Source organism: Sinohyriopsis cumingii, chromosome 17 (genome assembly GCF_028554795.1).
Source record: "Sinohyriopsis cumingii isolate HCF-2022 chromosome 17, ASM2855479v2, whole genome shotgun sequence".
NCBI lineage: Eukaryota > Metazoa > Mollusca > Bivalvia > Unionida > Unionidae > Sinohyriopsis > Sinohyriopsis cumingii.
In genome coordinates, this window is record NC_142977.1 from 38,944,853 (window position 1) to 38,969,883 (window position 25,031).

Below are 25,031 nucleotides of genomic sequence, written 5' to 3' on the forward strand. Positions count from 1 at the left end.
TGCTGCCAGTGTAATAATGTAAAGTGCAGACTGTGGAGTAATATATAGTGCTGCCAGTGTAATAATGTAAAGTGCAGACTGTGGAGTAATATATAGTGCAGCCAGTGTAATAATGTAAAGTGCAGACTGTGGAGTAATATATAGTGCAGCCAGTGTAATAATGTAAAGTGCAGACTGAAGTAATATATAGTGCTGCCAGTGTAATAATGTAAAGTGCAGACTGTGGAGTAATATATAGTGCAGCCAGTGTAATAATGTAAAGTGCAGACTGTGGAGTAATATATAGTGCAGCCAGTGTAATAATGTAAAGTGCAGACTGTGGAGTAATATATAGTGCTGCCAGTGTAATAATGTAAAGTGCAGACTGTGGAGTAATATATAGTGCAGCCAGTGTAATAATGTAAAGTGCAGACTGAAGTAATATATAGTGCAGCCAGTGTAATAATGTATAGTGCAGACTTGCAATAATTGTCTAGTCTTTTAGATTTGTTTAGATCTCACAATTTAATAGTGACTGCATGAATTTTACTGATAAAAATTACACAACTGTCAAAGTGTTACTTTCTGTTAGCAAAGGGCTTTGGACAGCTTGCACAAACCCCTTGTTTATATTTCAGGAATTCCAAGAGATTTACAAGCAGTTCTTCCCACATGGCAATCCCAGTAAATTTGCTGCTTTTGTTTTTAATATATTTGATACCAACAAGGCAAGTATTCTGTTTTTCTCATGGTGCATATTTTATAATTATAGACCTTTTGTTGAGATGAATATGAAGTTTTATGAAAAATCCTCTTTTACAGGAAACATGTGATAATTGGTTGGAGAGATAATGTCTTTCTGGGCATTTTGGCAATATTTCAGTTGCCTTTACCATTTTTGCTACCTTACTTTTGTTTAGCACTGTATAACATGATTGTGGTGATGTGTAATAAAAATGCATACATATTTACACACACACACACACACACACACACACATTCTTTTTCATGATTTTGGAGGGGATATAACTACCAGTTTTATCTCTTCCTGTATATGTTTTCCAGAGTATGTAATAATTGGCAATATTGTATGTGATGCAAGTACTTAATTGGAAATTTGGGTCAGAATATTAAGTCAAAAGTCATCATAAGGCAGGCTTCAAGGACACAAGGAATAAGTGAAATACTAACAGCTACAGAGTCCCAGAAATAATCTTGTCAATTGGACAAAAAGATTGATTTTAAGACATGAGAAATAGGCAAACAGAGAAGGACTGTTGTAAGATTGGCCTCTATAAATGAAACAACACTGATCAAAAGTAAAACAATTGTGAGTGTAATCATACAGCACATTGCTGTATTGGCATAGCTGAGCAGTTAGCTATACAGCATAATTATCAAGTCATAATTTTCAAGGCATAATTTAAAAGGCTCAATCCCATAGACTGATAGAAAAATTTGGAGTTATGGATAACAGTTTTACATGGTAGTGATTTTGGTGCATTGGGAGTGGGTAGGTGGGTGGTTAGGCAGCTATGCTTTACGATTTCATTAAGATAACACCACCAGTCAGATTTTTATCAAATAAATGATTCAGGTCTATATGGTGCATTTACTTATTTCCAAGAATGCCTTTTTCTTTCAGGCATCATACTAGAGCAGTGGTTCTTAATCCAAAGTCATGACCCAAAGCTGGGTCACTGTGCTGTTTTGAATAGGTCACGGAGAACAACTTCAATAATTTGAATATTCATACCCATTTGGTTTCTTAGCATTTGATGGGTGGCAAGGCTAACACCACAAATCTAACCTGGTTCGCCACACAAAAGTTAAGAACTCTACTCAGAATGTTACCTACTTTTACAAACTGGCTGCATAAATCAGTGTACAGATTAATGCAAGATAATTCTGGACAAAAACAGTTAACTGAATATAAAACTAAGAGTAATCAGTACAATTTTAGATACTCATATGCTTTTGGGAATCGCATGCAAATTGGCTCCAATACATACCACTGTTGTCAATTATTTAAAATGTAAATCAAAATGACCTTATTTCCTGTTGCATCAGTCAGGGATATTTCCTGTTACATCAGGCAGGGATATTTCCTGTTACATATTCAGGCAGGGATAGTTTGATTATGGCCAGTCATAGATCTAATTTTAGTACATAGTCTGCCCTTTATTAAACAAGGACTATTCATATTCATTTGATTAACCAAATGTCAGATAAACTGATCATTTTCTTTTTAATTTATTTTCAATGCAATCAGCATGATTGACATTGAGATACAGTAGTCTTGATATTTAAGCCTAATCTTAATGATTGACTCCAATTCTTTCCTTTCCACTTTTCAATAGGATGGTTTTATCTCCTTCAAAGAGTTCATTTGTGCCTTGTCCATAACCTCCAGAGGTTCACTGGATGAAAAATTGGACTGTGAGTATTAATTTTATGAAGATGGGTACATCCAGCCCAAGGAGGTTTGATGAATTAGAAGAGTAAATCTTTGTTACAGACTAAATGGTTTTCATCAAAACTATAATGTCCGTTGTTAAGAGTAATTATATCCATGTACTGTCCATGTACTGTCTTACAGAAAAGGTGTAAATTGTGAGCTTTAGATCATTTGTGAGATATAGTTATATGGTATATACAATCTCATGAAGGTGATTAGCCTGTCGCTGGTTTCATTATAGGTAGAAAACCATATTTTTTTAATCAGTAATCTGTGATAAATTTTGCATTTATTTTATCATTCTTATTTTACATTTATTTCCTTTTATTTTTCAAACCTCTCATTAGTTGACAGGACTCAAACTCATCAATTATTAAGACATTGTTTGTACATTTTACTTTTCTGTGTACCATAATGATCTATGCAAGTTGCACATAAAGTTGAAAACATATTTGAATTGCATGACACCAGTGACCTAGATTTAGGATTTATAGGGTCATTTGGTAATTTCTAAGTATTTTCATAGTCTGAGAATGAAGAGTGATGTTTTTAGCTCTACTGGTCATGTACCAGAAGAGCTTATGGTTATGGTCTGTTGTCCATCCATCCATCCATTAGCACATGTTTGTTATAACTATGCATCCTAAGCTTCTTGAAGGATTGCCAAGAATCTTTAGACACTTTCATCTCTGGTCTGGATGGTCCTATATGAAAATGGTGCTGCTTGGACAGCCAATATGGCCAACATAGCAGCCATATTGAAAATCTTGTTGTTGCTACTCCTGAGTGGATGGTTGTATTGGTCCCAAAAGAAAATGGTGCCAGCCTGATGTCCAATATGGCCACTATGCAGTGGTCATTTTGGAAATCGTTATCACTGTTCCTGAATAAATGGTCGTATTAACAAGAGGTTTTCACTAAAAGGATTCTTGTGATGTCTTGTTGGTCATAAATGAAAATGGTGACAAATCTGTTGTCCAGTATGGCTATCCCAGCAGTGATTTTGAAGATCTATTTCTTCCTTCACCTGAATAGAAAGTCAGAGCTTGAAAATATTGTTATCCCTACTCATCTCAGATGGATGGCTATATCAACATGAGGTGATCACCAGTAGACTTCTTAATGATAATAATAATAACTCTATGGTCTTAAATTAAGTAACAGAACAGAGCTAAACCAACAAGTTTAGTAAATTCAACAAATTATTTATTTTCCTGAATGCAAAGTGAAAATTTAAAAAATGAACCAACAGTATTGTGAATTAAATCTCAAATAGTCCTAAAAGCTAATAGTTCTATCACAAGTCCAAAAGTAAAGTGTTCTGAATGAATTCCAGTGTTATTCCAATGAATTCCAATCTTTAATATACTGATGATAGCGACAACTTGGAATGTGCCGATGTACTTACAGTCTTGAAGTGTCACAAGCTGACATCCAGTGTGTGAACCACAACAGATAATTTGAATTTTGTTATCACTGAAGAATATCAGGGATAGTTTCAACACTCTACATTGAAAAGAGAGAAATGGTCTGATCATGAATTCCTGGAAATGCTTTTCACTCGGCAGAACATGAGTACCTGTGAGGGACTCGTGATAGTGGACACAATTTATTAAGCTTAGAAGTTTACTGACAAACTTTCAGTTGAAACTGAAAACTAAATTCTTACATTCAAACATTATCATTATCTCAGTCACATAATAAATTATTTCAGGTTGATAAAATAATACATTGCCTTTTTTTAAAAATGTAAAAATTTTGTATTTTGCCAAGATTATTTGCATGTTACTTTCTGTAGATCACTTAGAGTTGCCAGATAATAAAGTTGTGTGAGTCAAAGGGAATGTGTGACAGATGTGATTAGGATATATGTTGCTTTTAACTGCAGGAACAGGATTTCTTGGTTCAAATGAGTCTTTGACAGAGGTGACCAGTGTCGTCCTTTAATGTACCAGTTTCACAATACTTGAAAACAATTATATCACATTATCTTGCAAAATCTAAAATTTGCAAAATGAGGCACTCACTGCTGTGAGTTTTACAAACAATGAAATTATCAGAATGTGAAAAGTGTTTTGATTATAGCCTTGTGGATTTATAGTGTTGAACTGTCAAACAATAAAAACAAGTCTTAAATGTGAACAATGATTGTGTCAGCAGACAAAAGGTAATTGTGCTAGTGTCGCATGCCAATGCTTAAGTTTGCAGGGGAAAAAAATATCCATCTCATTTTTAAAAAAAGATTGTAAGAGTGATGTTCACATACAACATGTCATGATCTATTGCTGCAGCTTTCTGAAAGATGCTGAATGGACTGGAGATTATAAAGAATTGCCAGAAATTAATTTTTCAGATTTATGACTTTATTAGAAAAGAAAAACAAAACATTGGGCTCGTTAGTAAGTAAAGGAACAAATTCTAAAAAAGAATATGCATACTCATTTTTCACTGATGGGCATATAATTTGTGCATGTGCAAAAGTAATTGAATCTAAGAAAAATAATACAGTATCAGAAACATGGTACATTTTTATTTAAATTAAATTTGTCCATGTTTAGATACTCATCAGACTCAGATTCAGGATTCTGTAGACTTTGAAACTAACAGTCTGCTAGTCAGAGTCTTGTAGCTTTCACTAGAGTAAAAACTGTCAGAGGTATTGGTCCAAATTTTGGGACTGATAATATTTTCAAGTGAAGAAACAGTATTTGAAATTTGTCAAATTTTTACTGCAATATTTGACTCCTATTTGATTTTTATGGGATTTATTTTAAATATAGTGTGAGAGAAAGGTGTTGGGGCAGGAGAGCTCTGTTGTCTTCTGAATCTGCAAAAATAGTGATTGATTTCCCACTGATTGTAGTAACAGCTTCTTTAAGCTGTATGCTACTAAACATGATTTGATAGCTATTAGTACAACTGTATATACCACTAAACATGATTTGATAGCTATTAGTACAACTGTATATACCACTAAACATGACTTGTTAGCTAATTAGCATAACTGTATATCCCTCTAAACATGATTTGATAACTATTAGTACAACCAACTGTATATCATGATTTGATGGCTATTAGTACAACTGTATATATCACTAAACATGATTTGATGGCTATTAGTACAACTGTATATACCACTAAACATGATTTGATAGCTATTAGTACAACTGTATATACTACTAAACATGATTTGATAGCTATTAGTACAACTGTATATACTACTAAACATGATTTGATAGCTATTAGTACAACTGTATATACTACTAAACATGACTTGATAGCTATTAGCATAACTGTATATCATAATTTGATGGCTATTAGTACAACTGTATATATCACTAAACATGATTTGATGGCTATTAGTACAACTGTATATACCACTAAACATGATTTGATGGCTATTAGTACAACTGTATATATCACTAAACATGATTTGATAGCTATTAATACAGCTGTATATACATGTACCACTCCATCGATAACTTGTACCCTGATGACTCGCAAACCCATTTATAACGCGGGGTCAGGCGTGGATCCCATTTTTTAAACCAGAAAATACCCCAAAAGTTGATCCCTGTTTGTTGAATTTGAAGAAAATCGCGATCAAAATTGGTAAGGGAAACTTTGATGCATCGCTCGTTTTATCGTCGAAAGCTGTAGATAGACGGGGAGATTTTAATCAACCCTATGAAATATTAAATTTCAAAATAGGTCAAACAATTTTATACATTTTTTCATTGAAATTTCCTTACATATCGTTAATTGTGGTATACAAGGAATGTCGTTTGGAAAGAAAATCCTAGTACACCACAATTAATGATATGAAAGGAAATTTCAATGAAAATGTCACTTGTGTCCAGTGGAGGCAGGACTTTAATAAATAAATACAAATTAAATATTTTTATCAATTAAAATTTGTGTTCTAGTTCTATCTTTTAGTTCCTTTTAAGTCTAATCATCATAAATGCAATGTGTCCTCTTATAATTAAACGTAAAATGCATCTATATACCATAACAACTATGTCCGTGAGCATTTCTCTGAATTAAGTGCCGACCGTGTTTTAATAACTTACTTGTGGAATTATTTCTTGTATTGTTGCACTGAATGAAAAGCTGGCCTTTTTTGTATTGTCATGTTAATTATGTATTTTGAATCAAATAAAGGAAGTGGAATAAGGGAAAAGTTAAAAGGCACAAAAATCCTACAAACTTAAAATCTAGCGGCCCCAGTTGTATGTATAGTGAACTCACTTCATTTGATCAATCGAACTCTTATAAATGTTATTGTATGTAACATGAACTACCTTAAATTAACCGACTCTTTCATAACTGTGATCAAAGATAACAAGGTAGCCAAGCGAAATGAATTCTTCGTAAAATAAAGAGCTTGATTTCACACATACGGATCATTGTGGGCAAGTGAGTTTCAGAGAATTCTTGAACTGGCACTTAGAGATATCCTTAAGGATGGTAAGAAGTTCCATTATTACTTCCATATAAATCATGACATCAATATTGTACTAATTGAACAATAAAAAAATTGAGTTTTGATGTAGACAATTGTCTCACGAAATAAATGTTTGTTTTTGTAAAAAAGAATCTTCTTTGGTGGTGTATCAACAGTTAGTCTAGTTCCCTGCTCTGCGGACTCCCAGTTTGGCAGTTGACTATTAAACATCACTACGGGAACCAGATTCATCAAGAAAACACAAAGCAGTGATGTAATACAGACATTTCGCATACACATGATGGTTGTTGAAATCATTTGGAACAATCTTTCATATGTTGGACGTTTTGAAAATAAATGTTATTTAAACAGAATAATGAACTTCATTAGAAAAAGCACGCTATTAAAAATTATTGACGTGATTGTAAATGAGGATTCAGTCATTAAACAAACCAATTTCCCTAACGCCACTGCCCCCCCCCCCCCCGCACTCCTCTCAACGCAGCACAGGTTTACTCGATGTCAAAGTGATTTGTTCAATTTTTGGAGATCCCTCGATAACTTGCACCTCACTTATAGTACGGTCTGTTTGTGGACCCCATTGGGCACAAGTTATTGAGGGAGAGGTGTATATCACTAAATATGATTTGATAGCGATTAGTACAAATGTATATAGCACTAAATATGATTTAATAGCAATTAGTACAACTGTATATATCAATAAACATGACTTGATAGCTATTAGTACAACTGTATATATCACTAAACATGACTTGTTAGTGATTAGTACAACTGTATATACCACTAAACATGATTTGACAATGGTATTAAAACTTTAAAAGAAGTTATTCAAACTGGTCTAGTGCAACATAAGATAAAACACATTCTTAACAAACTTATAGTATAATACTAATTTCAAACATATTTTTTTTGTTTGGTTGTTATTTTCTTTTAACATAATGAGGATTGAGTGGATTATTGTCATAAATCTGTGTTCTGGATATTCATATTTTGTTTCATGAAAACTATTAAGTACATGTATTTTATACTATCATATTAGCTAGACTTTCCAACTCAGATCTCTGCTTATGGTGTTGTAGTCAAATTTATTCCCCTCTAAAAGTTTTCCCATCGAAAGAATCAGCCAGTTCTTTCCCCGGGGGAACAAAATGGCTAGTCAATTGTTTCTCCCTTCAGCTGAAAGTTCTCCCCACACCACCACCACCCAGGGGAAAGAATTGGCTTGGTGATTCTTCCCCCCCCTCCAAAACAACTAGCTAGGCAATTCTTTTCCCCCTCCAGCAGAAAATTTCCCTTTGGGGAAAGAATTGGTTAGGTCACTCTCCAATTACACCATTTATACATTGAAACAAATAATTTGCAGAGCTAAATTATTAAAACAGATCCTAACTTTTAGAATTTTATAAGAACAAATTAATGCCCTTTCTTCATTGAGAGGGTTTGTTTTTATTTTTTTGGTTGGGTTTTATGTATAATTAGAATACAAAATGAGGAAATATAACTATTTTAAATTCTACATGGGAAGAAATATTATTATTCCAATTTGTTTACTAGCATGTATAAAAGTTAAATAATTTTGTATTTGATTGAAATTGCAAATTAAAAAGAAAACAATAGGAAATTTGTAACCAGTTTTTCTCAATTATTCTAGGTGATCCTTACTCTATGTATATTAAAGGTAATGATAATAATAATAATAATAATGACTGTATTTATAGAAAAAGCTCATTTGGTCAACTGACCAATCTTCCATGAGGCCTTCTACAGTGACATTTGTACAAAATATATATAAAATGTGCAATTTTTGCGAGATGTGTCTTTAGACAACAAATTCTGTTAAAAGCTCAATAACTGATGTACTGCTACAATAGAATATGTACAAGGTTTCAAGGATGAGTACATGCATGATTCATGCAAATAGTAGTAGTGAACATGTGTAAAACATTATAGGTAAGTACATGATAACAATGTTGTAAAAAGTGGTAGTACTGAATTAAACAAAAGCATGCAAATGATTTTTTCTGTAGATGTTGACTAAGCAGCTTTTTAAAAGCTTGGCATGTGTCAGCTGACTTTATATACAGCGCCATGAAATTCCATAGTTTGGCTCCAGAAAAAGCAAAACTGTTCTTATAAAACTCTGGATTTGGTTCAGGTAAATATAACTTGTTGCTTGAGATGAATCTTAGTTCATACATGTGTACATTTTAAAAAAATGTAAAATTACATTTAAGATAATCAGGAGCCAAGCCATGTAAGGATTTATAGATTAGCAAACCCTTCTGAAACTGAGTTTTCTAGCTGCTCTTTTTTGTTGAAATTTCAGTAATCTGATTTTATATACCACTATTACCCCAGACAGAATAACAATATTCTAGGTGTGGCATGATATATGCATTGTAGAATATCTTTCTCTGTTCTTGAGGGAGAGATTTTTTTCTGTTCAATAAAGCAGTGAATTAACTTTTTTAATGACCTTATCAACTTGTATTTTCCAGGATGCCAAGAAGTTTTTTATTTTAAGACTGTTGTGTACCATTCCTTTTATCAATACTTTGAAATCCTTTTTCTCAACTTTTGCTCTTGCTCTACTACCTATGATCATGGCTTTTGATTTTGCTGCATTTATCTTCATACCATTGTGTTTACACTAGTTATTTATTTTTACCAAATCTTTTTTTAATTTAGTACTAATCTCATGGCCTCTTCATCCAATGTTATATAATGTCATATCATCTTCGAACATGGTGGTGGATAGCTCAATATGTGGCAAATCTTTGATGTACAGCAGAAAGAGTAATGGTCCAAGAACTGATCCTGGTGGAACACCTGACTTTATTAGTTTCTTATCTGAAAGTTTATTTAAAATAAAAACTTGTTGTTTGACTGCCTTCAAGATAGGATCTAAACTAAGTTAAGCTTTCATATTTAACTTGATAAATGCTGAGCTTTTCCAGCAGGATTTTGTGATTTACAAGGTCAAAAGCCTTTGAAAGGTCAAGAAACAATGTGCCTACAAGGTTGCCTTGATCTACTGCTGTTAACCAATCATAAACCATTCTAGTTAGTGTAGTCTGGCATGAATGTCCTTTATAGAAGCCAGATTGTCTTGAATGTAGCAAATTAAATGATTCCAGGTAGTTTCTAAATTCATGACAAACATGTCTTTCTGGTATCTTTGAAAGTGATGAAAAAACTGATACAAGTCTATAGTTATTCATGTCAGAAAGATCTTCCTTCTTATGTATGTTACTTTTGCTAGTTTTAGCCTGTTTGGAAATATACCTGTGGAAATACTTAGATTGAAGATGTACAAAAGTGAAGGTATAATCAATTGAGATGAGTTTTAGAAATTTAGCACCTATATTGTCTATGATCTGTTGCTGTTGTGACATCAAGCTGGTCTAATTCATTTAGGGATTTTGAAACACTTCTTCTTTGCTAAGTTTTGAAGAAATATGTTCATTTAATTCAGGGGCCCCGAGTGGCCGCATGGTCTAAAGCGCTCACCATTCCAGATCACTGCCATCTCACCTGTCTGCATGGGTTCGAGTCCAAGGTTCGGCTAGCATGGGTACATGGGAAAGCCTGCTAGTAGCTTCTCATGGGTCGGTGGTTCTTCCTTGGGTTTGCCAGGGTTCTTCCTCCACCAGTTATACTGGCCGCCATGTATAGCCTATCTTGTGCTGAAAAATGGCATTAAACCCTAGAACAACAATCATTTAATTCATCACTGGAGAATCTTTTAGGAGTTGTGAAATCCACAAGTTTTTAATTTATATACACAAAGTAATCATTGAGTAGATTTGCAATTTCAAGAGGTTCTTGCTTAATATCACCATTTGCGTCACTAATACATGTAAATGGCAGGTTATTGACAGATTTTCCTCTCAAGTCATTGAATGTTTACCAGACTTTTTCTTGGATTCATTTTTGTAATACTATCTGATATTTCAGTGGAATACTAAGTTTTCTTTGCCATTTGAATCATTGACTTAACTTTGTTTCTCCATAATCTGTAATTTGTCTGTATCTTTTAATTTATGAAGTCTATCCCTTGTCTTAACAGCATTCAGTATATCACCTGTAATCCAGTTTGGTTGATTTTCTTGCTTGACTCTGTTGAAATTAAAAGGAGCAGGAGTGCTTAGGGTATCAGTAAACATATCTATCCAGATGTCAAGTGCATCTGTTGGGGCATCAAAACATTCAATTACTGACCAAGGGATATCTTACAGTTCTCTGAGGAATATTTTTGAATGGAATCTTCTCATCATTCGATATCTGATATATTTGTGATAAGTTTTACTTTTTCGACTTAGTTTTCATGTACAGCATATAGGATAATGATCATTTATGGAATATTGTTAGCATTGTTAATAAAAATGTGATCAGTTAGTGTTTCAGATACCTTAGTTATCATAGTCGGTACATAAACTAGCTGTTGATAATTCAGAGAATTCATGGTTTTAATTCAGCTTTGATTGGTTTCATAAAGCAAATTTTAACCAAAGTCACCCACTAAACAGACTTTGTTTTCTATATACATGTAAAGAGTTTCAAGCTTATTTTGAAATATATAGTATACCAAGTATTGTCAGTGTTCTGTGGTCTATATACACAGCCTGATACAAATGGTTTTTGGACATTGTCTCATTTCTAGCCAGCTCATTTCCATATTAATTTCCTCAAGATCATATTTGAAAGAAATGCCATCCTTAATGTAATGAGAATTCCACCACCCTTTTAGAAAATCTGTCTATTCTTTGAAAATTGTAGTTAGGAATTTTAAGTTCATCATTATGAAAAAGTTCATGCAAGAAGGTGTCACTGAAAGCAAAAATATCAATTACTGAATTATTTCCTGAAATAAGTAATTTGATTTCATTTAGTTTCGGAAAAAGATAATGTTCAGATGGCAACTTTTGAGACCTTTTTGCTTCAGCCAATGTTTTTGAAAGAAGTCAAAGTTTTGATGGTTTTGAGATGAATGATATAGAGTATTTTCACTGTCAATATATGAACCATGATATTCCTCCAAAGTTTAATTTATACAGTCCTAAATATCAACTGTTCCCTCAGAAGATTTTTCATTGACTCTTGAAACATTAACACATTCAACAGTAACTATGTCAGTAGCAGTTAACACATTATGGTCACTTTAATTGACGGAAGCACTTAATGGGATTGCACCAGGTGTAATTCCATTGACATCATCACTCATTGGGGTATCTGTAGACACTTAATGGGATTGCACCAGAGGTAATTCCATTGACATCATCACTCATTGGGGTATCTGTAGACACTTAATGGGATTGCACCAGAGGTAATTCCATTGACATCATCACTCATTGGGTTATCTGTAGACACTTAATGGGATTGCACCAGAGGTAATTCCATTGACATCATCACTCACTGGGGTATCTGTAGACACTTAATGGGATTGTACCAGAGGTAATTCCATTGACATCATCACTCAGTGGGGTATCTGTAGACACCTAATGGGATTGCACCAGAGGTAATTCATTGACATCATCACTCATTGGGGTATCTGTAGACACTTAATGGGATTGCACCAGAGGTAATTCCATGGGCATCATCACTCAGTGGGGTATCTGTAGGCACTTAATGGGATTGTAGCAGAGGTAATTCATTGACATCATCACTCATTGGGGTATCTGTAGACACTTAATAGGATTGCACCAGAGGTAATTCCATTGACATCATCACTCATTGGGGTATCTGTAGACACTTAATGGGATTGCACCAGAGGTAATTCCATTGACATCATCACTCATAGGGGTATCTGTAGACACTTAATGGGATTGCAGCAGAGGTAATTCATTGACATCATCACTCATTGGGGTATCTGTAGACACTTAATGGGATTGCACCAGAGGTAATTCCATTGACATCATCACTCATTGGGGTATCTGTAGACACTTAATGGGATTGCACCAGAGGTAATTCCATGGGCATCATCACTCAGTGGGGTATCTGTGGGCACTTAATGGGATTGCACCAGAGGTAATTCCATGGGCATCATCACTCAGTGGGGTATATGTTGGCACTTAATGGGATTGCAAGAGAGGTAATTCATTGACATCATCACTCATTGGGGTATCTGTAGACACTTAATGGGATTGCACCAGAGGTAATTCCATGGGCATCATCACTCAGTGGGGTATCTGTAGACACTTAATGGGATTGCACCAGAGGTAATTCCATGGGCATCATCACTCAGTGGGGTATATGTTGGCACTTAATGGGATTGCAAGAGAGGTAATTCATTGACATCATCACTCATTGGGGTATCTGTAGACACTTAATGGGATTGCACCAGAGGTAATTCCATGGGCATCATCACTCAGTGGGGTATCTGTGGGCACTTAATGGGATTGCACCAGAGGTAATTCCATTGACATCATCACTCATTGGGGTATCTGTAGACACTTAATGGGATTGCACCAGAGGTAATTCCATGGGCATCATCACTCAGTGGGGTATCTGTAGGCACTTAATGGGATTGCACCAGAGGTAATTCCATGGGCATCATCACTCAGTGGGGTATCTGTTGGCACTTAATGGGATTGCACCAGGTGTAATTCCATGGGCATCATCACTCAGTGGGGTATATGTAGGTACTTAATGGGATTGCACCAGAGGTAATTCCATGGGCATCATCACTCAGTGGGGTACCTGTAGGCACTTTATGGGATTGCACCAGAGGTAATTCCATGGACATCAGCACTCAGTGGTGTATCTGCAGTTTGCTTTCTGTTATCACAGGGAGAATTACACTTAGTAGATCTTGTTTTGAAGTTTCTGGAAAAATGGTTTGGTTGTTAAACTGTTGGCCCCATCTTCATTGCCATTTTCCTAATGCTGCATATTTGAGTGGAACATTTTGCAGTGTTTTGCCTTGTGCCCATATTGTAGATAGTCATGACACTGTATTTTGGTTGTGTCTCTGCATGATTGCACATTATGCCCTCGTTTAAAAAGTAGAAATATCTCCTTGATTTCTGATGATGGTTAGAACAGTTTGCATGGTCCCAATTATGTTTGTGATCCGTTTCTATACCTTTTAGAGGCATCATATCTGTCCTTTAGTATAGGAAAAATCACATTTACTGCATTGAGAAAGTGGGATAAACCCTTTTTATTTAGATGAATTTGGTCTTTCACCATTAAATGTTCCAGAACTAATCCAGACTTGGTCATGAATCCATGTTCAGTGTTTGTCATTTTGTGATTCCACTCCTGACATAGATGTTTAATTAGAGCATTCAACTCAATGAATGTCTGTGTCAATTCATGGACATGCACTGCATAAAAAGACTGAGCAGTTAGGATTTTCCAGGTACTTGTACATGTTGTTTAGGATGTTATAAAAATGGTTTCAATCTGGTCAATATGAATATTGTTACTTAGATCGTTGTCACCAACATTGATTAAAATGGTGTCATAATGAGAAAGGTCAATTTTTCTAATGGCATCAAATATATGACCAGTTTCTGCCCCAGGCAAACAATTAACTTGAACTCAAGGTTTTGTCCTCTTTCGTTTACATATTTAATAATGGAGTCTCCAATTATGTGTTTTTTTTTTCCTGGAATTATCGTGGTCTTTGATGTTTTCTTGTCGTTGGTAGAATCATGCATATTACAGAATCTAAAGCTGTTATGCCTGAGATATGAAGACCATTTGCTGCTGTTTGTGACATTGTAAGACTGCAGATTTTCTGGTGAATTCAGAATTTTGAAGATCAAGCCATTATGCCTGTTATCAGTTCCTTGACCATTTCTTGAGGTCAGCTTGTTCTGTTATTTTGATATAAGCTTTATATTATAAGAAGTTATAGAGATTGTGTTGTACTTTAGACTGTAATTATCATCATCAACATTTTAAAATTGTTTTGTGGGAGTTGTGTAAATTTCACTTTTAGAGAATCCCAAGAAACTGCTGCCTTCTAGTGAGGTATCTTGATTAAAGCAAAATAGATTGACAAGAGACTTCCATGGTAAAAAATTAAAAACAAAGTGTTATTTTTTTAGGATCTGTTATTATATTTCAGAGTTGGGCTGAATGTAATCAAACACAATAACAGATCTTCCATTTTGAATCCAGATGGTCATATCCTGATGTTAACATTAGATTTCTTCTATTCTATGCCAGTGCAGTAAATGATATATCATCTGAAGTTTAGTCTTGTAGTTCAACTTAGTCCACTTGGGTAGCCATCTTGGATTATATCAAATCCTATGTTTTGAACTAGTGTCCAAAATTCTCTTGAATAACTGATAATGTGCACATTAAATTTCACTTAAACTAACTCAATATTTTCGTAAATCCACTGTATTAATTATGGCAGTTGGTATTAGCTTTTTCTACACCAGTTATTACACCAAATCCCTTGAATGTTGAGCTCGAACTGTATTCAAAGATATAGTTCCTGATGTTAAACTGCTTAAAAAAATATTTAAAAAAATACTGTTAATTATAGAAACATAAGATATTATTACTCCTTTTTTCCTTGAAATTTGGAATGAATACACCACCAATGATGAGTAAATGTGTTCTATTGAATATCTATGGAACAAAAGAACCACAATCTGCCATGTTGAATCTGGCTTCTGGCCGAGCAAATTTTCACATCACAAAATAGTTCTTGCATTGTATTGCAACAGAAAAATAATGTCAAAGATTCATGAAAAGAAACAGGATGTAGCCTTTTGGTCAAAGATGTTTCATGGATGATGAAATAAAGATATTCCTGGATTTGACTGTTATTACAATTGCACTACTTCTTCCTCTTCACGACTTCACAGCATCAAGTGTCAAGTGTGATGGTTACAGGTGAATGTTACTGTTCTGATATTTTGGGTGTTCAAGGGATCAGGGAAGGGTGGTGTCATTTGAAATACAAACACAGCCATGAAAGTTATATATTGCAAAACCCACGAGAAATTATCACAGGTAGTATCAGATGTTCTCTACAGGATGTTCCCATTTATGAGAGCATCTAGTATCATCAAATCTTGGTATAAATAAAGTTGAATATCCTTAATATTACTTCTTGATTCACAATCATGGATGACAAGTCGCACATTGATATATTATCATATAATAGTGATGGCACCTACCTGGCAGTTATCAAAGATCTCAACAATAGAAAGTGTGACAAGTGTAGCCTTCATATTAAGACTAAAGGTTTTACTGCAAACATGGTGTACTTTACAAAGATAACTGCTGTGTTCCTTAGAAGAAATGAAGTAATAACAGTCCTAGCAATGTCACCTTCATTCTGGTAAGTATTACATTAAAAAAATTAGTATGTATGTATGTGTGTGTGTGTGTTATTTGGATTTTTAACATAAATTTTTTTCAGTCATATCGCTACGATGTCTGCAGTGTGGCAGTTTTATAGTGATGTCTCATACTGGGGCATCATGCTGCAGACATGTAGCATCATGTTCCTGACACAAGGCAGATCAGTCCTAGCCCCAACCTCTTAATTAGTATCATAATATAATATTAATGCAAAATTCCGTGTTACTCCTATAAAATGTACAGCACCTGGATCTATAGTCCAGAAAGCAAAAAAACAATTTAACACTTCTTGCTAAGTTAATTAATATATTGGTATGTCCATACTCTAACAAGATCAATTATCCATCCAGGGAGTGATTATATTTAGAAGAGCTGCATAGTAATTGGTTAATTAACTGACTTACCTGTAATTAAACATACAGGATTCTTCCTTGTTAGAGTGTATGCTTGAATATATTTTCATTGAAAGAAGTCCACTGCCTTCAAACCATGTCATCTCTCTCTCTAATTATTACTGTCTCTCTTTCCCTCTATCTTCCTGTCTATATTTGTCTCTGCTCTGTCTTCCTCTTTGTCTTTCTCTCATTATTCATATATCTATCTCTTCCTGTTCTCTTCTTTTATTCTCTCTTCTCTTTCTCTTTTGTCCAGTCTTTCTCTCTCTTCCTCCTTTTCATCCTCTCATCCTTTTTCTCGATATTTCTTTGTTGTCCTCTCTTCATCTGTCTTCCTCTTTCCTGTCTTCTTTTTCATCTCTCTCTTCCACTGTCTCTTTTTTTCCTCTCTTTCACTGCCTTACTCGTTCAGCTTCTCTCGTCCTTTCACTGTCATCCACTCTATTGTCCTGTTTCTTCCTCTCCATCTATTGCTGTCTTTGTCTTCCTCTTTCTGTCTTCCTCTATTCTTCTCTCTCATCCTGTCTTCTTATATCTCCCCTCTTCCCTTTTTTCTATCTCTATTCCTCTCTCTCTTCCCCTATCTCATCCTTTCATTCTTCCTCACTCTTACTCTCTAAATTTTCCTTTCACTTTGTCTCTTGATCCCTCAGTTTTCACCATCTATCTCTCTAGTACTCTCATATATACTTACTCTTCCTCTCTATCTTTCTCTCCATCCCTCTGTCTGTCTGTCTCTCATCCCCATCTCTTCCTTTGTCTTCCTCTCACTTTACTCTAAATTTTCCTTTCACTCACTCGCTCTCTCTCTCTCCATTTTAATCTGCCTCAATAATGTTCTTATATATACTCCCTCTTTCTCTCTGCTATACACACGGCACATAATCATTAATTGTAACATTCCTTGTACTTTTGAAGTAAAATTGAATTGTTATGTTTTTATTGTAATAGGTAAATACACTGGTGGGCATTGAGACCATGACAAAACATATGAGAAATGCCAGGAAGGGTATTACTGGAAGATGATGAAACAAGATGTAATAAAATATATAAGTGACAGCGATAAAAAGTGAAAGCTCATAGATCACCTAACAAGCAAGTTGGATATATATATATATATATATATATATATATATATATATATATATATATATATATATATATATATATATATATATATATATACCACATGATTTCCACTGCACACCATCCACAAACCAATGGGCAGAGTGAACATGACAATAGGGCCCTGAAGAAATGTTATCCAATGTAACTGATGACCAAGCAACAAATTGGTATGTCTGGCTGCCCAGCACACTGTTTACATACAGGACAAGTGTACAAGCATCTACCAAGGTCACACCTTTTGATATTATGTATGGTAGGAAGGTTAATTTCCACACCTATCCAAAGCAGAGAGTGCAACAAGTTCTCTCATGTGTTGGCAAACATTAAGAAACACAGGGCGTTTATAGGTCAAAATGGAATTGAAAAGATTAAGAAACACAGGGATTTTATAGGTCAAAGTGTAATGGAAAACATTCAGAATGCACAAATCCACCAGAAGTGAATTTTCAATAAATTTTCTTGCTCTTATGAAGAATGCCAATAATGTAAGGAGATTTGGCTTCAAACTGGCACCACAATGGATGTTCTTACAAAGGGCAGGGTAAGACTGCAAAATGAACAAAGTGCTATCTAACATTTATCATTGTAGCCATTTGAAACTTTATACAAGGAGACCAGCTATGACAAAAGCCACCACCACCAAAGATGACACAAATTCCAAGAAAACGCTGAAGGAACTACTGAAAAGACACAACAAAAGATAACATCCTTCAACTCCTCCAACAATAAGTAATAAAATTAATGGTAATCCACCTAAAGTTCTTTAAGGACAAATGATTCAGCAATTGAAACGGTTGCCAACAAGACTTCCAAAGAGGCCCCAGGTACACAAGGAAAAGAAAACATTCATAATATCTTCCACCTACAGAAAAACAATGCCAGGACAGTTGCAGGAAAATGCAAAAAACCTTTATGAATGACCAAGTATAATTTAAATAGACATACACAACCCCAACAAAACTGTGCATTGAATGAGGTGATGGTAATGGTGTGTTTAGCAATGTAAGATTTGCAATTTCAGGAAGCATAGAGTTAAATTTGCCATAATAGTATTGTCGGGCATATGCACTCCACAATGGTTACTAAAAAACTTTGCAGTTACTTCAACAACAGTATACTTGAGTATTTACAGGACAGTAATATCGAGTCAAATACTCTGTGAGCAACTGCTGCTGAGATTAAGGATGCAGCATCACTGTTATCCAGACATTTATGTGTATAGTGGTAGTGGATCAAATTCCAAAGGAGTTGAACAGTACGATTAGTTGAGGTATCCTTGGACACTTTCACTGAGTCTGGAATTTACTTTACAAAACTTTGCAAATGACCTTTTTCGTGTAGTGCTAGGTTGCTAAGAAGAAGCATGAACATTAGTTACAAGTTGTGCTTTATGCATTCTGAATGATTTTTGAAAGGATATTGTAATCTGTATTAATGTAAAGGCTCATTTGAAATAACCCTAGCTATTGTGTTCCCCCCCCCCTTATTTGTTAAGTGACCTATTACATGTATGATATTTCACATTTGGACATTAAGCTTATTACCATAAAGTCCATTAATGAAAATAAACTGATTGTAGAGGGGAAAGAAATAACCGAAAGGGAAAAGAATTTCAACTAGTCAAATTCTTTCTGGGGAAATAATCAGCTGATTTTTTCACAAGGGAAACTTTTAGCTTGGGGGAAAGAATAGGCTGTTACACCAAGTCAATAAAAACAACTTTCATGCAGACATGATAGCCTTAGATTTAGTGATATCAGTGCTCAAAGAAAATCGTTTTAGACACAGGTCCAGGGCTGGTGACTTAAATAAACTCACAAGCCCTGACTGAAATTCCACAAGCCTGGACTACAATTTCCACATGTCCAAAATTTCCCAGTTTTAATATTATCACACAGCATTGCAATAGCTGCAGTTTGAATATAAAATCAATAGGGTTCAAAGTTGAAGGTAATGAAAGAGTCATTAGTGTTCATCAATCAACTCACCCGAGACTGGATGGTCTTGGTGTTCAAACTTCTGCTGGATTCTTGCAGAGAATCCTGGTCAAAACTGAGTTGACTTATGTTGATGTGTTGTTTGCAGTATGTGCAAAGAATTAATATCCCCCCACCCATCTTTTCTTTGCTGGCATGCTTCACAGAGTAAACTCCCTTAACCAAGAATTCTGAAATTTAATTTTGTTGGACTTTTCTAATTGCTGGAACTGAACCTTGTAATACATGAACTAGAATCTTCTAGCATGTTTGATAGAGATGCCAGTATACATGTCATGTATGCATACACAAGAAAAGACCTGGTTATACATTAAAACTGTTTTACATTTGAAGGACCATATGGATTTACATGATAATTAAGTTTATACATGAAGCTTTATGCAACAAAAATAATCATGTGGGATTATAAAAGATCTAGCTTATGATAAAGGAATTAAAGGAGACAAAAGCAAAACTGAGAAAAATGAGAAGTGAAAGTTTGATGACCTTGCCTTATACAAATATATGGAGGCAGTGCCCCATAGGTCAAAGGATAGTCTGAAGGCACCTGTGCTATAACATCCCATTCAGGCACCAAAATTTCAGTTGAAGTGGTGTGCATTTAAAAGGGTGAATAATTTAGATAATATAGGTGATATAATTTATATTTCTTTGACATAAGACAATAACAAAAATGGACTTAAGTTAGGCAGAAAAATACCTAAACCTAACAAAAATACTTTATCAATTTTTTAAACTTGTAAACTTTACTGTGAGAAATTATTAAATCAGTTCTGCTTACATTTGCATCAAGATTGAGGGCTAATATAATACTTCACAAATCTTCTCTTTGTTGTTATAAACCAATCACTTAAAATTTTAGTTTCTATTTCTTGAAATGTTATGTCTAGTGTAAGGGAGATAACTGAATGTTATACATAAGGTGTGGTATTTTTATTTCCTCCAATATATTATCCATGTAATATAGATGAGTTCATGAATACATGTATTGACTTCAATGCAATTAAATTATCCAAAAATACATTATTGATAAAGTGAGAACCTAAAATTCAGGCTTCTGTATGTAGTGTAGACCTCAAGAGTAATGCAGTTTTGTATTCTAAGATGAGGTGGCTGTTTTATATATGATATAGTGTATGCTCTCTATACAGGCAAGGGGAGTGCAGCCTTCCATAAACATGTAGATGTGATCCCATGCCAGTTTGAATTCTTGCGATGGGATGCAAAGCTTGAAGAACAGTTTGGACTTGAATGGAAGGAATGGGCAATATGTGACTAGTATGGTTATCACTCAGTAATGTTGGACATAATCTGGAAATTCCACAAGAACTGCACAGAAATAAATAGAATTAATTGGAAATCAATAGTAGGTTATAACTGGACAAGTGTCGATGGGAAATGCTGTCTTAAAGAAACTGTTCTTTTTTGTTGGTATTCCTTGCTACTTCAACAAAAGGGAATGCAAGAGAACTTATCTAAATAAACTAAATGAACAATATCATGACTGGAAAGTGTACGTTAGTGGACAATTATTGCAGGACAATTGGGTTCAGATCAAGGATAAATTATGTATTTTTGCCTGTGCTGAGAAATGGTTGAAAATTAAAGCTGTGAACTTTCTTAGAGATGTGTTATGTTAATGATTCTATCGTCAGAAATGTTCAGATCTGAGCAATCTGGTTATCATCTAAGATTGTGTTGTCATAATCCTTAGTACTAACACTGAATGTCAGAATCAAAAAGTTAAAGATGAGTGTTGAGTGCTTAGCCTGAAAAGTAGGTCACAATGACCTGCTTTTATTATAGTTGAATTATCTTCAACAGGCATCCACATACCAGTTGTATGGGTGTAGGTGAATCAGGGTCCAAAATAATGAATGGATAGCTGAAAATTGTTACAGTGGCTCATTTTTGGTATGGTAGAGTTATCCTCTTTTTGTGAGAATCAGTGAAATAATCTGATGTGCAAATATTGGGACACACTGATCTAGTTTTGGTATGATCATATTACTTTCAATGACATGTATCCACATGAATTTCCATGAATGCAGATGAAATGGAATACTGAGGTGTAGCAAATGAATAGCTGCAAATACAAACGTCACTGTAACTTGAAAACTACTGTTACATGCATTCCTTAGTTTCGTGAAAGGATAATAAACTTCAAAAGCAGAAAAGGATCAGAAGTTGGAAATACATTTTTAGCAAGATAGTTTAAAAGAAACCAGAACCGTTATGACTCACTTTTATTGAAACTTTTCACCAAGGCCCTTAATGTTCAATGATTCTTGATGAACATCAGTGGAAATACAAATGACTGGGACATTTTTCATCAGAATGGTGAAGAAACTCAAAGCATTTGTATACATTAAGTTGACTTTCAACAAGCTTTGTCAACTTGTAAATATGGGTAAAGTAATATAGAGAAAACTGTAGATGTGTTGCAGACAAGTTTGGTTAGAGTTTTTGGTAGTTTAAAATTTTTCAAGGTTGCAGATACAAGAAAAGATTTACATAGAAACATTACTGTAACAGTGATGTTGAATATTCAAGCGATATGTTTGAGGTATTTAAGATTTACTGTTTTGCATTTTAATCTTATGTTTTAGGGGCTTTCAGTCTGTATGATTTGGACAATGATGGGTTCATCACCAAGAATGAGATGGTCAGCATTGTGGATGCCATATACAAAATGGTTGGGACTCTTTTGGACATGCCAAAGGATGAGGATACACCACAAAAACGAGTAGACAAGATCTTCACACAGATGGATTTGGTATCAGCAAAGTTCTAATCATATTAGTATAGGCACCCAAAAAAATATGTTTCCTATTGCACTGGTTTTAAAATTAGCGTAGGTCATTTCTTTATTTAAATGCTATATACATTATAATGATTAGTATATATAATGTACTAGGCACTTTAAGTACTGAGCTAAGCCAGTTCAGTTAGATGCACATAAAAGTTTTGCAATGTTTCAAAAAATTTAATTTTTTCCCCCAAAAATATATATATTTTAATGATTAGCATATATTATGTACAAAGCACTTCAGATACTGGGATATATCAGTTCAGTTAGATGCACAAATCAAATTTGGGAATTTTTAAAATATTTTCCAGGAGAATAAGGTGCTAGGATAGGCAACAAACAGTGAGGACAGTTGGCCAACCAGAAACACACATTTGGTAAGGGGGGGGGGGCCTTATGTTAAAGTCTTCTGGAGCCACTTGATGGATTAACAGGGCAAGGAATATGAATATCATAAAAACTAAAGTGGGTATTATTGTTTACCATTTTCTGTCCAGGATGGCAAGTTTTTATTTTGTTTCCAGAAATTAGTGACATTACTCTTTCTAAATGTTAAAACTCTGCATTGTGTTGCCTTTGTACGTTTCAGTGAGATATTTGGTGAACATTGGAGTAGCCTACTCTCGCAGTGCATACTATCAAGTAAGGACTTCTGATAACTTTCATAGTATAGGACAAAGGTTAGGTCTCGTGTTCTGAATCAGTTTTATATAGTGAATTTTTGTCAAGTACCTCAGGATTATCTGAAGTATTAGTTTCTTAATCCTTACTTTTTATAAGTATCCACATGGCTTTGAGAACTTTACCTGACTAAGGATAGTGAATAAGGTCTTTTTATTTTTATGTTTATAAAGGAAAATCAAGCTTTGCTTATTGCCGACAGTGAAGACCACACAGGAACTTGTAAAAATTTTCATTGACATTGGATAAAGTGCTATGTTACAGTATGTTTAGTTTGCATTGTAATATAGGGTAAGCACAAATACCGTAAAGTATATTATCGGTTAGGGGTAAAATTGGTCACCTTTATTAAATTACATTTCCTATTATTAGAGAGTGTCATACTGTGATGCATCCATCTTCGAGTATCAATTTACATCAAACTTCCCTTGTTTTGATCTGTTTCATTTCCCAAGCTCTCCGGTCAAAGTGTAGTTCAATTGCATTTTATTGGTAGACTGTGAGGCACCTTATGACCATGTCATTGTGAATCATACATTTATTCTCATGCGTTGTATTATAAAATGTAAATTTAAAATTTGTAATCTGGTCCTGAATTTATTTGAATATTGTCATCTAGTAGATAAAGCTGTCACAATTTTAGGAAAGATTCTACCGGGTACTCATCGATCCTAACAATCCGTTACCTGGATACCTGATCAAAGGGAAGTTGTAATAGATGTTGACAAACCTGAACTCAGGTCAACATTTTTATTAATCACAGTATTCTATAAATATCACGGCCCAGTGTTATCTAATACAACATCCAAGAATTTGTCCTTATTTTCTGATCAAGTTCTGAAATCCCTCCATCATTGTCTAGTAAATAGTTATGGTCTAGTCATCATAAACATCATCTGACCCCTTGGCCTAACTGTCATATACTGTGCTTTTCTAGTGACTGAGATTGAGCATTGTAAAATCATAAAGTTTTGAAATATATTCTAAGGTTGCAGCTGAACATGTGTCAATTATGTAGATAAATCAAATAACCACCCTGTTACTTGCCACTGTACCACACCATGGCTTAATTTGTTTTTTCAATTGTATTGTGTTTCTGAGAACATCATGGAGACCACCATTGTTTAATTTGGTGATGCGATCAAAATTACAGGTGTTTATATATATATATATATATATATATATATATATATATATATATATATACACACAGACACACACACATATATATATATATATATATATATATATATATATATATATATATATATATATATATATATATCTATATCTATATATGGGTTAGTTGGTGGATTGTACCTTCTTACAAGATGTCTGCTTTATTCATATCTTGTTATCTGTATGATCGTCCTTGGTGTTATTGCCCAGATCAAGTCAATATTAACATAAAGTGTGGAACTTATAGGTGGAATAAACAGAGATCTGAGCAGACATATAGAACAAAATGACACGAGCCCCCATATATGAAAACAACAATTTAATCAATTACATACACAGTTGTGATAACATGTTACATTAGGAAGATACACTTCTTTTTGAAATAAATCTTTCACCAAATTTCAAACACAAATATATTTATATAAATAGCCGATCTGTTTAAATGATAGAATTGGTTCATCATGGAATCGAAGTCATTGCCTTGTACAACTTGTGTAACCTGTGCATTCTGGTTCACTCCGTCACGGTAGTTGTTCCTCTTGGTCCTTCTGCTCTTTTGTTTTTCTCCAACAACCTCCCTACTATCTCGCCTCTTTTCGGCCCT

General features: G+C 34.3%; 1 protein-coding gene across 1 annotated transcript in view; it reads left to right on the forward strand.

Annotated features, from left to right (window-relative positions):
* Positions 1–25,031, forward strand: part of LOC149778457 (uncharacterized) — a 139,860-nt gene that overhangs the window by 111,212 nt on the left and 3,617 nt on the right. Inside the window, exons 4-6 of the mRNA XM_089939299.1 lie at positions 618–707; positions 2,340–2,418; positions 22,368–22,534. Of these exons, the coding sequence (XP_089795425.1) occupies positions 618–707; positions 2,340–2,418; positions 22,368–22,534 (336 nt within the window). The remainder of the gene's footprint in view (positions 1–617; positions 708–2,339; positions 2,419–22,367; positions 22,535–25,031) is intronic.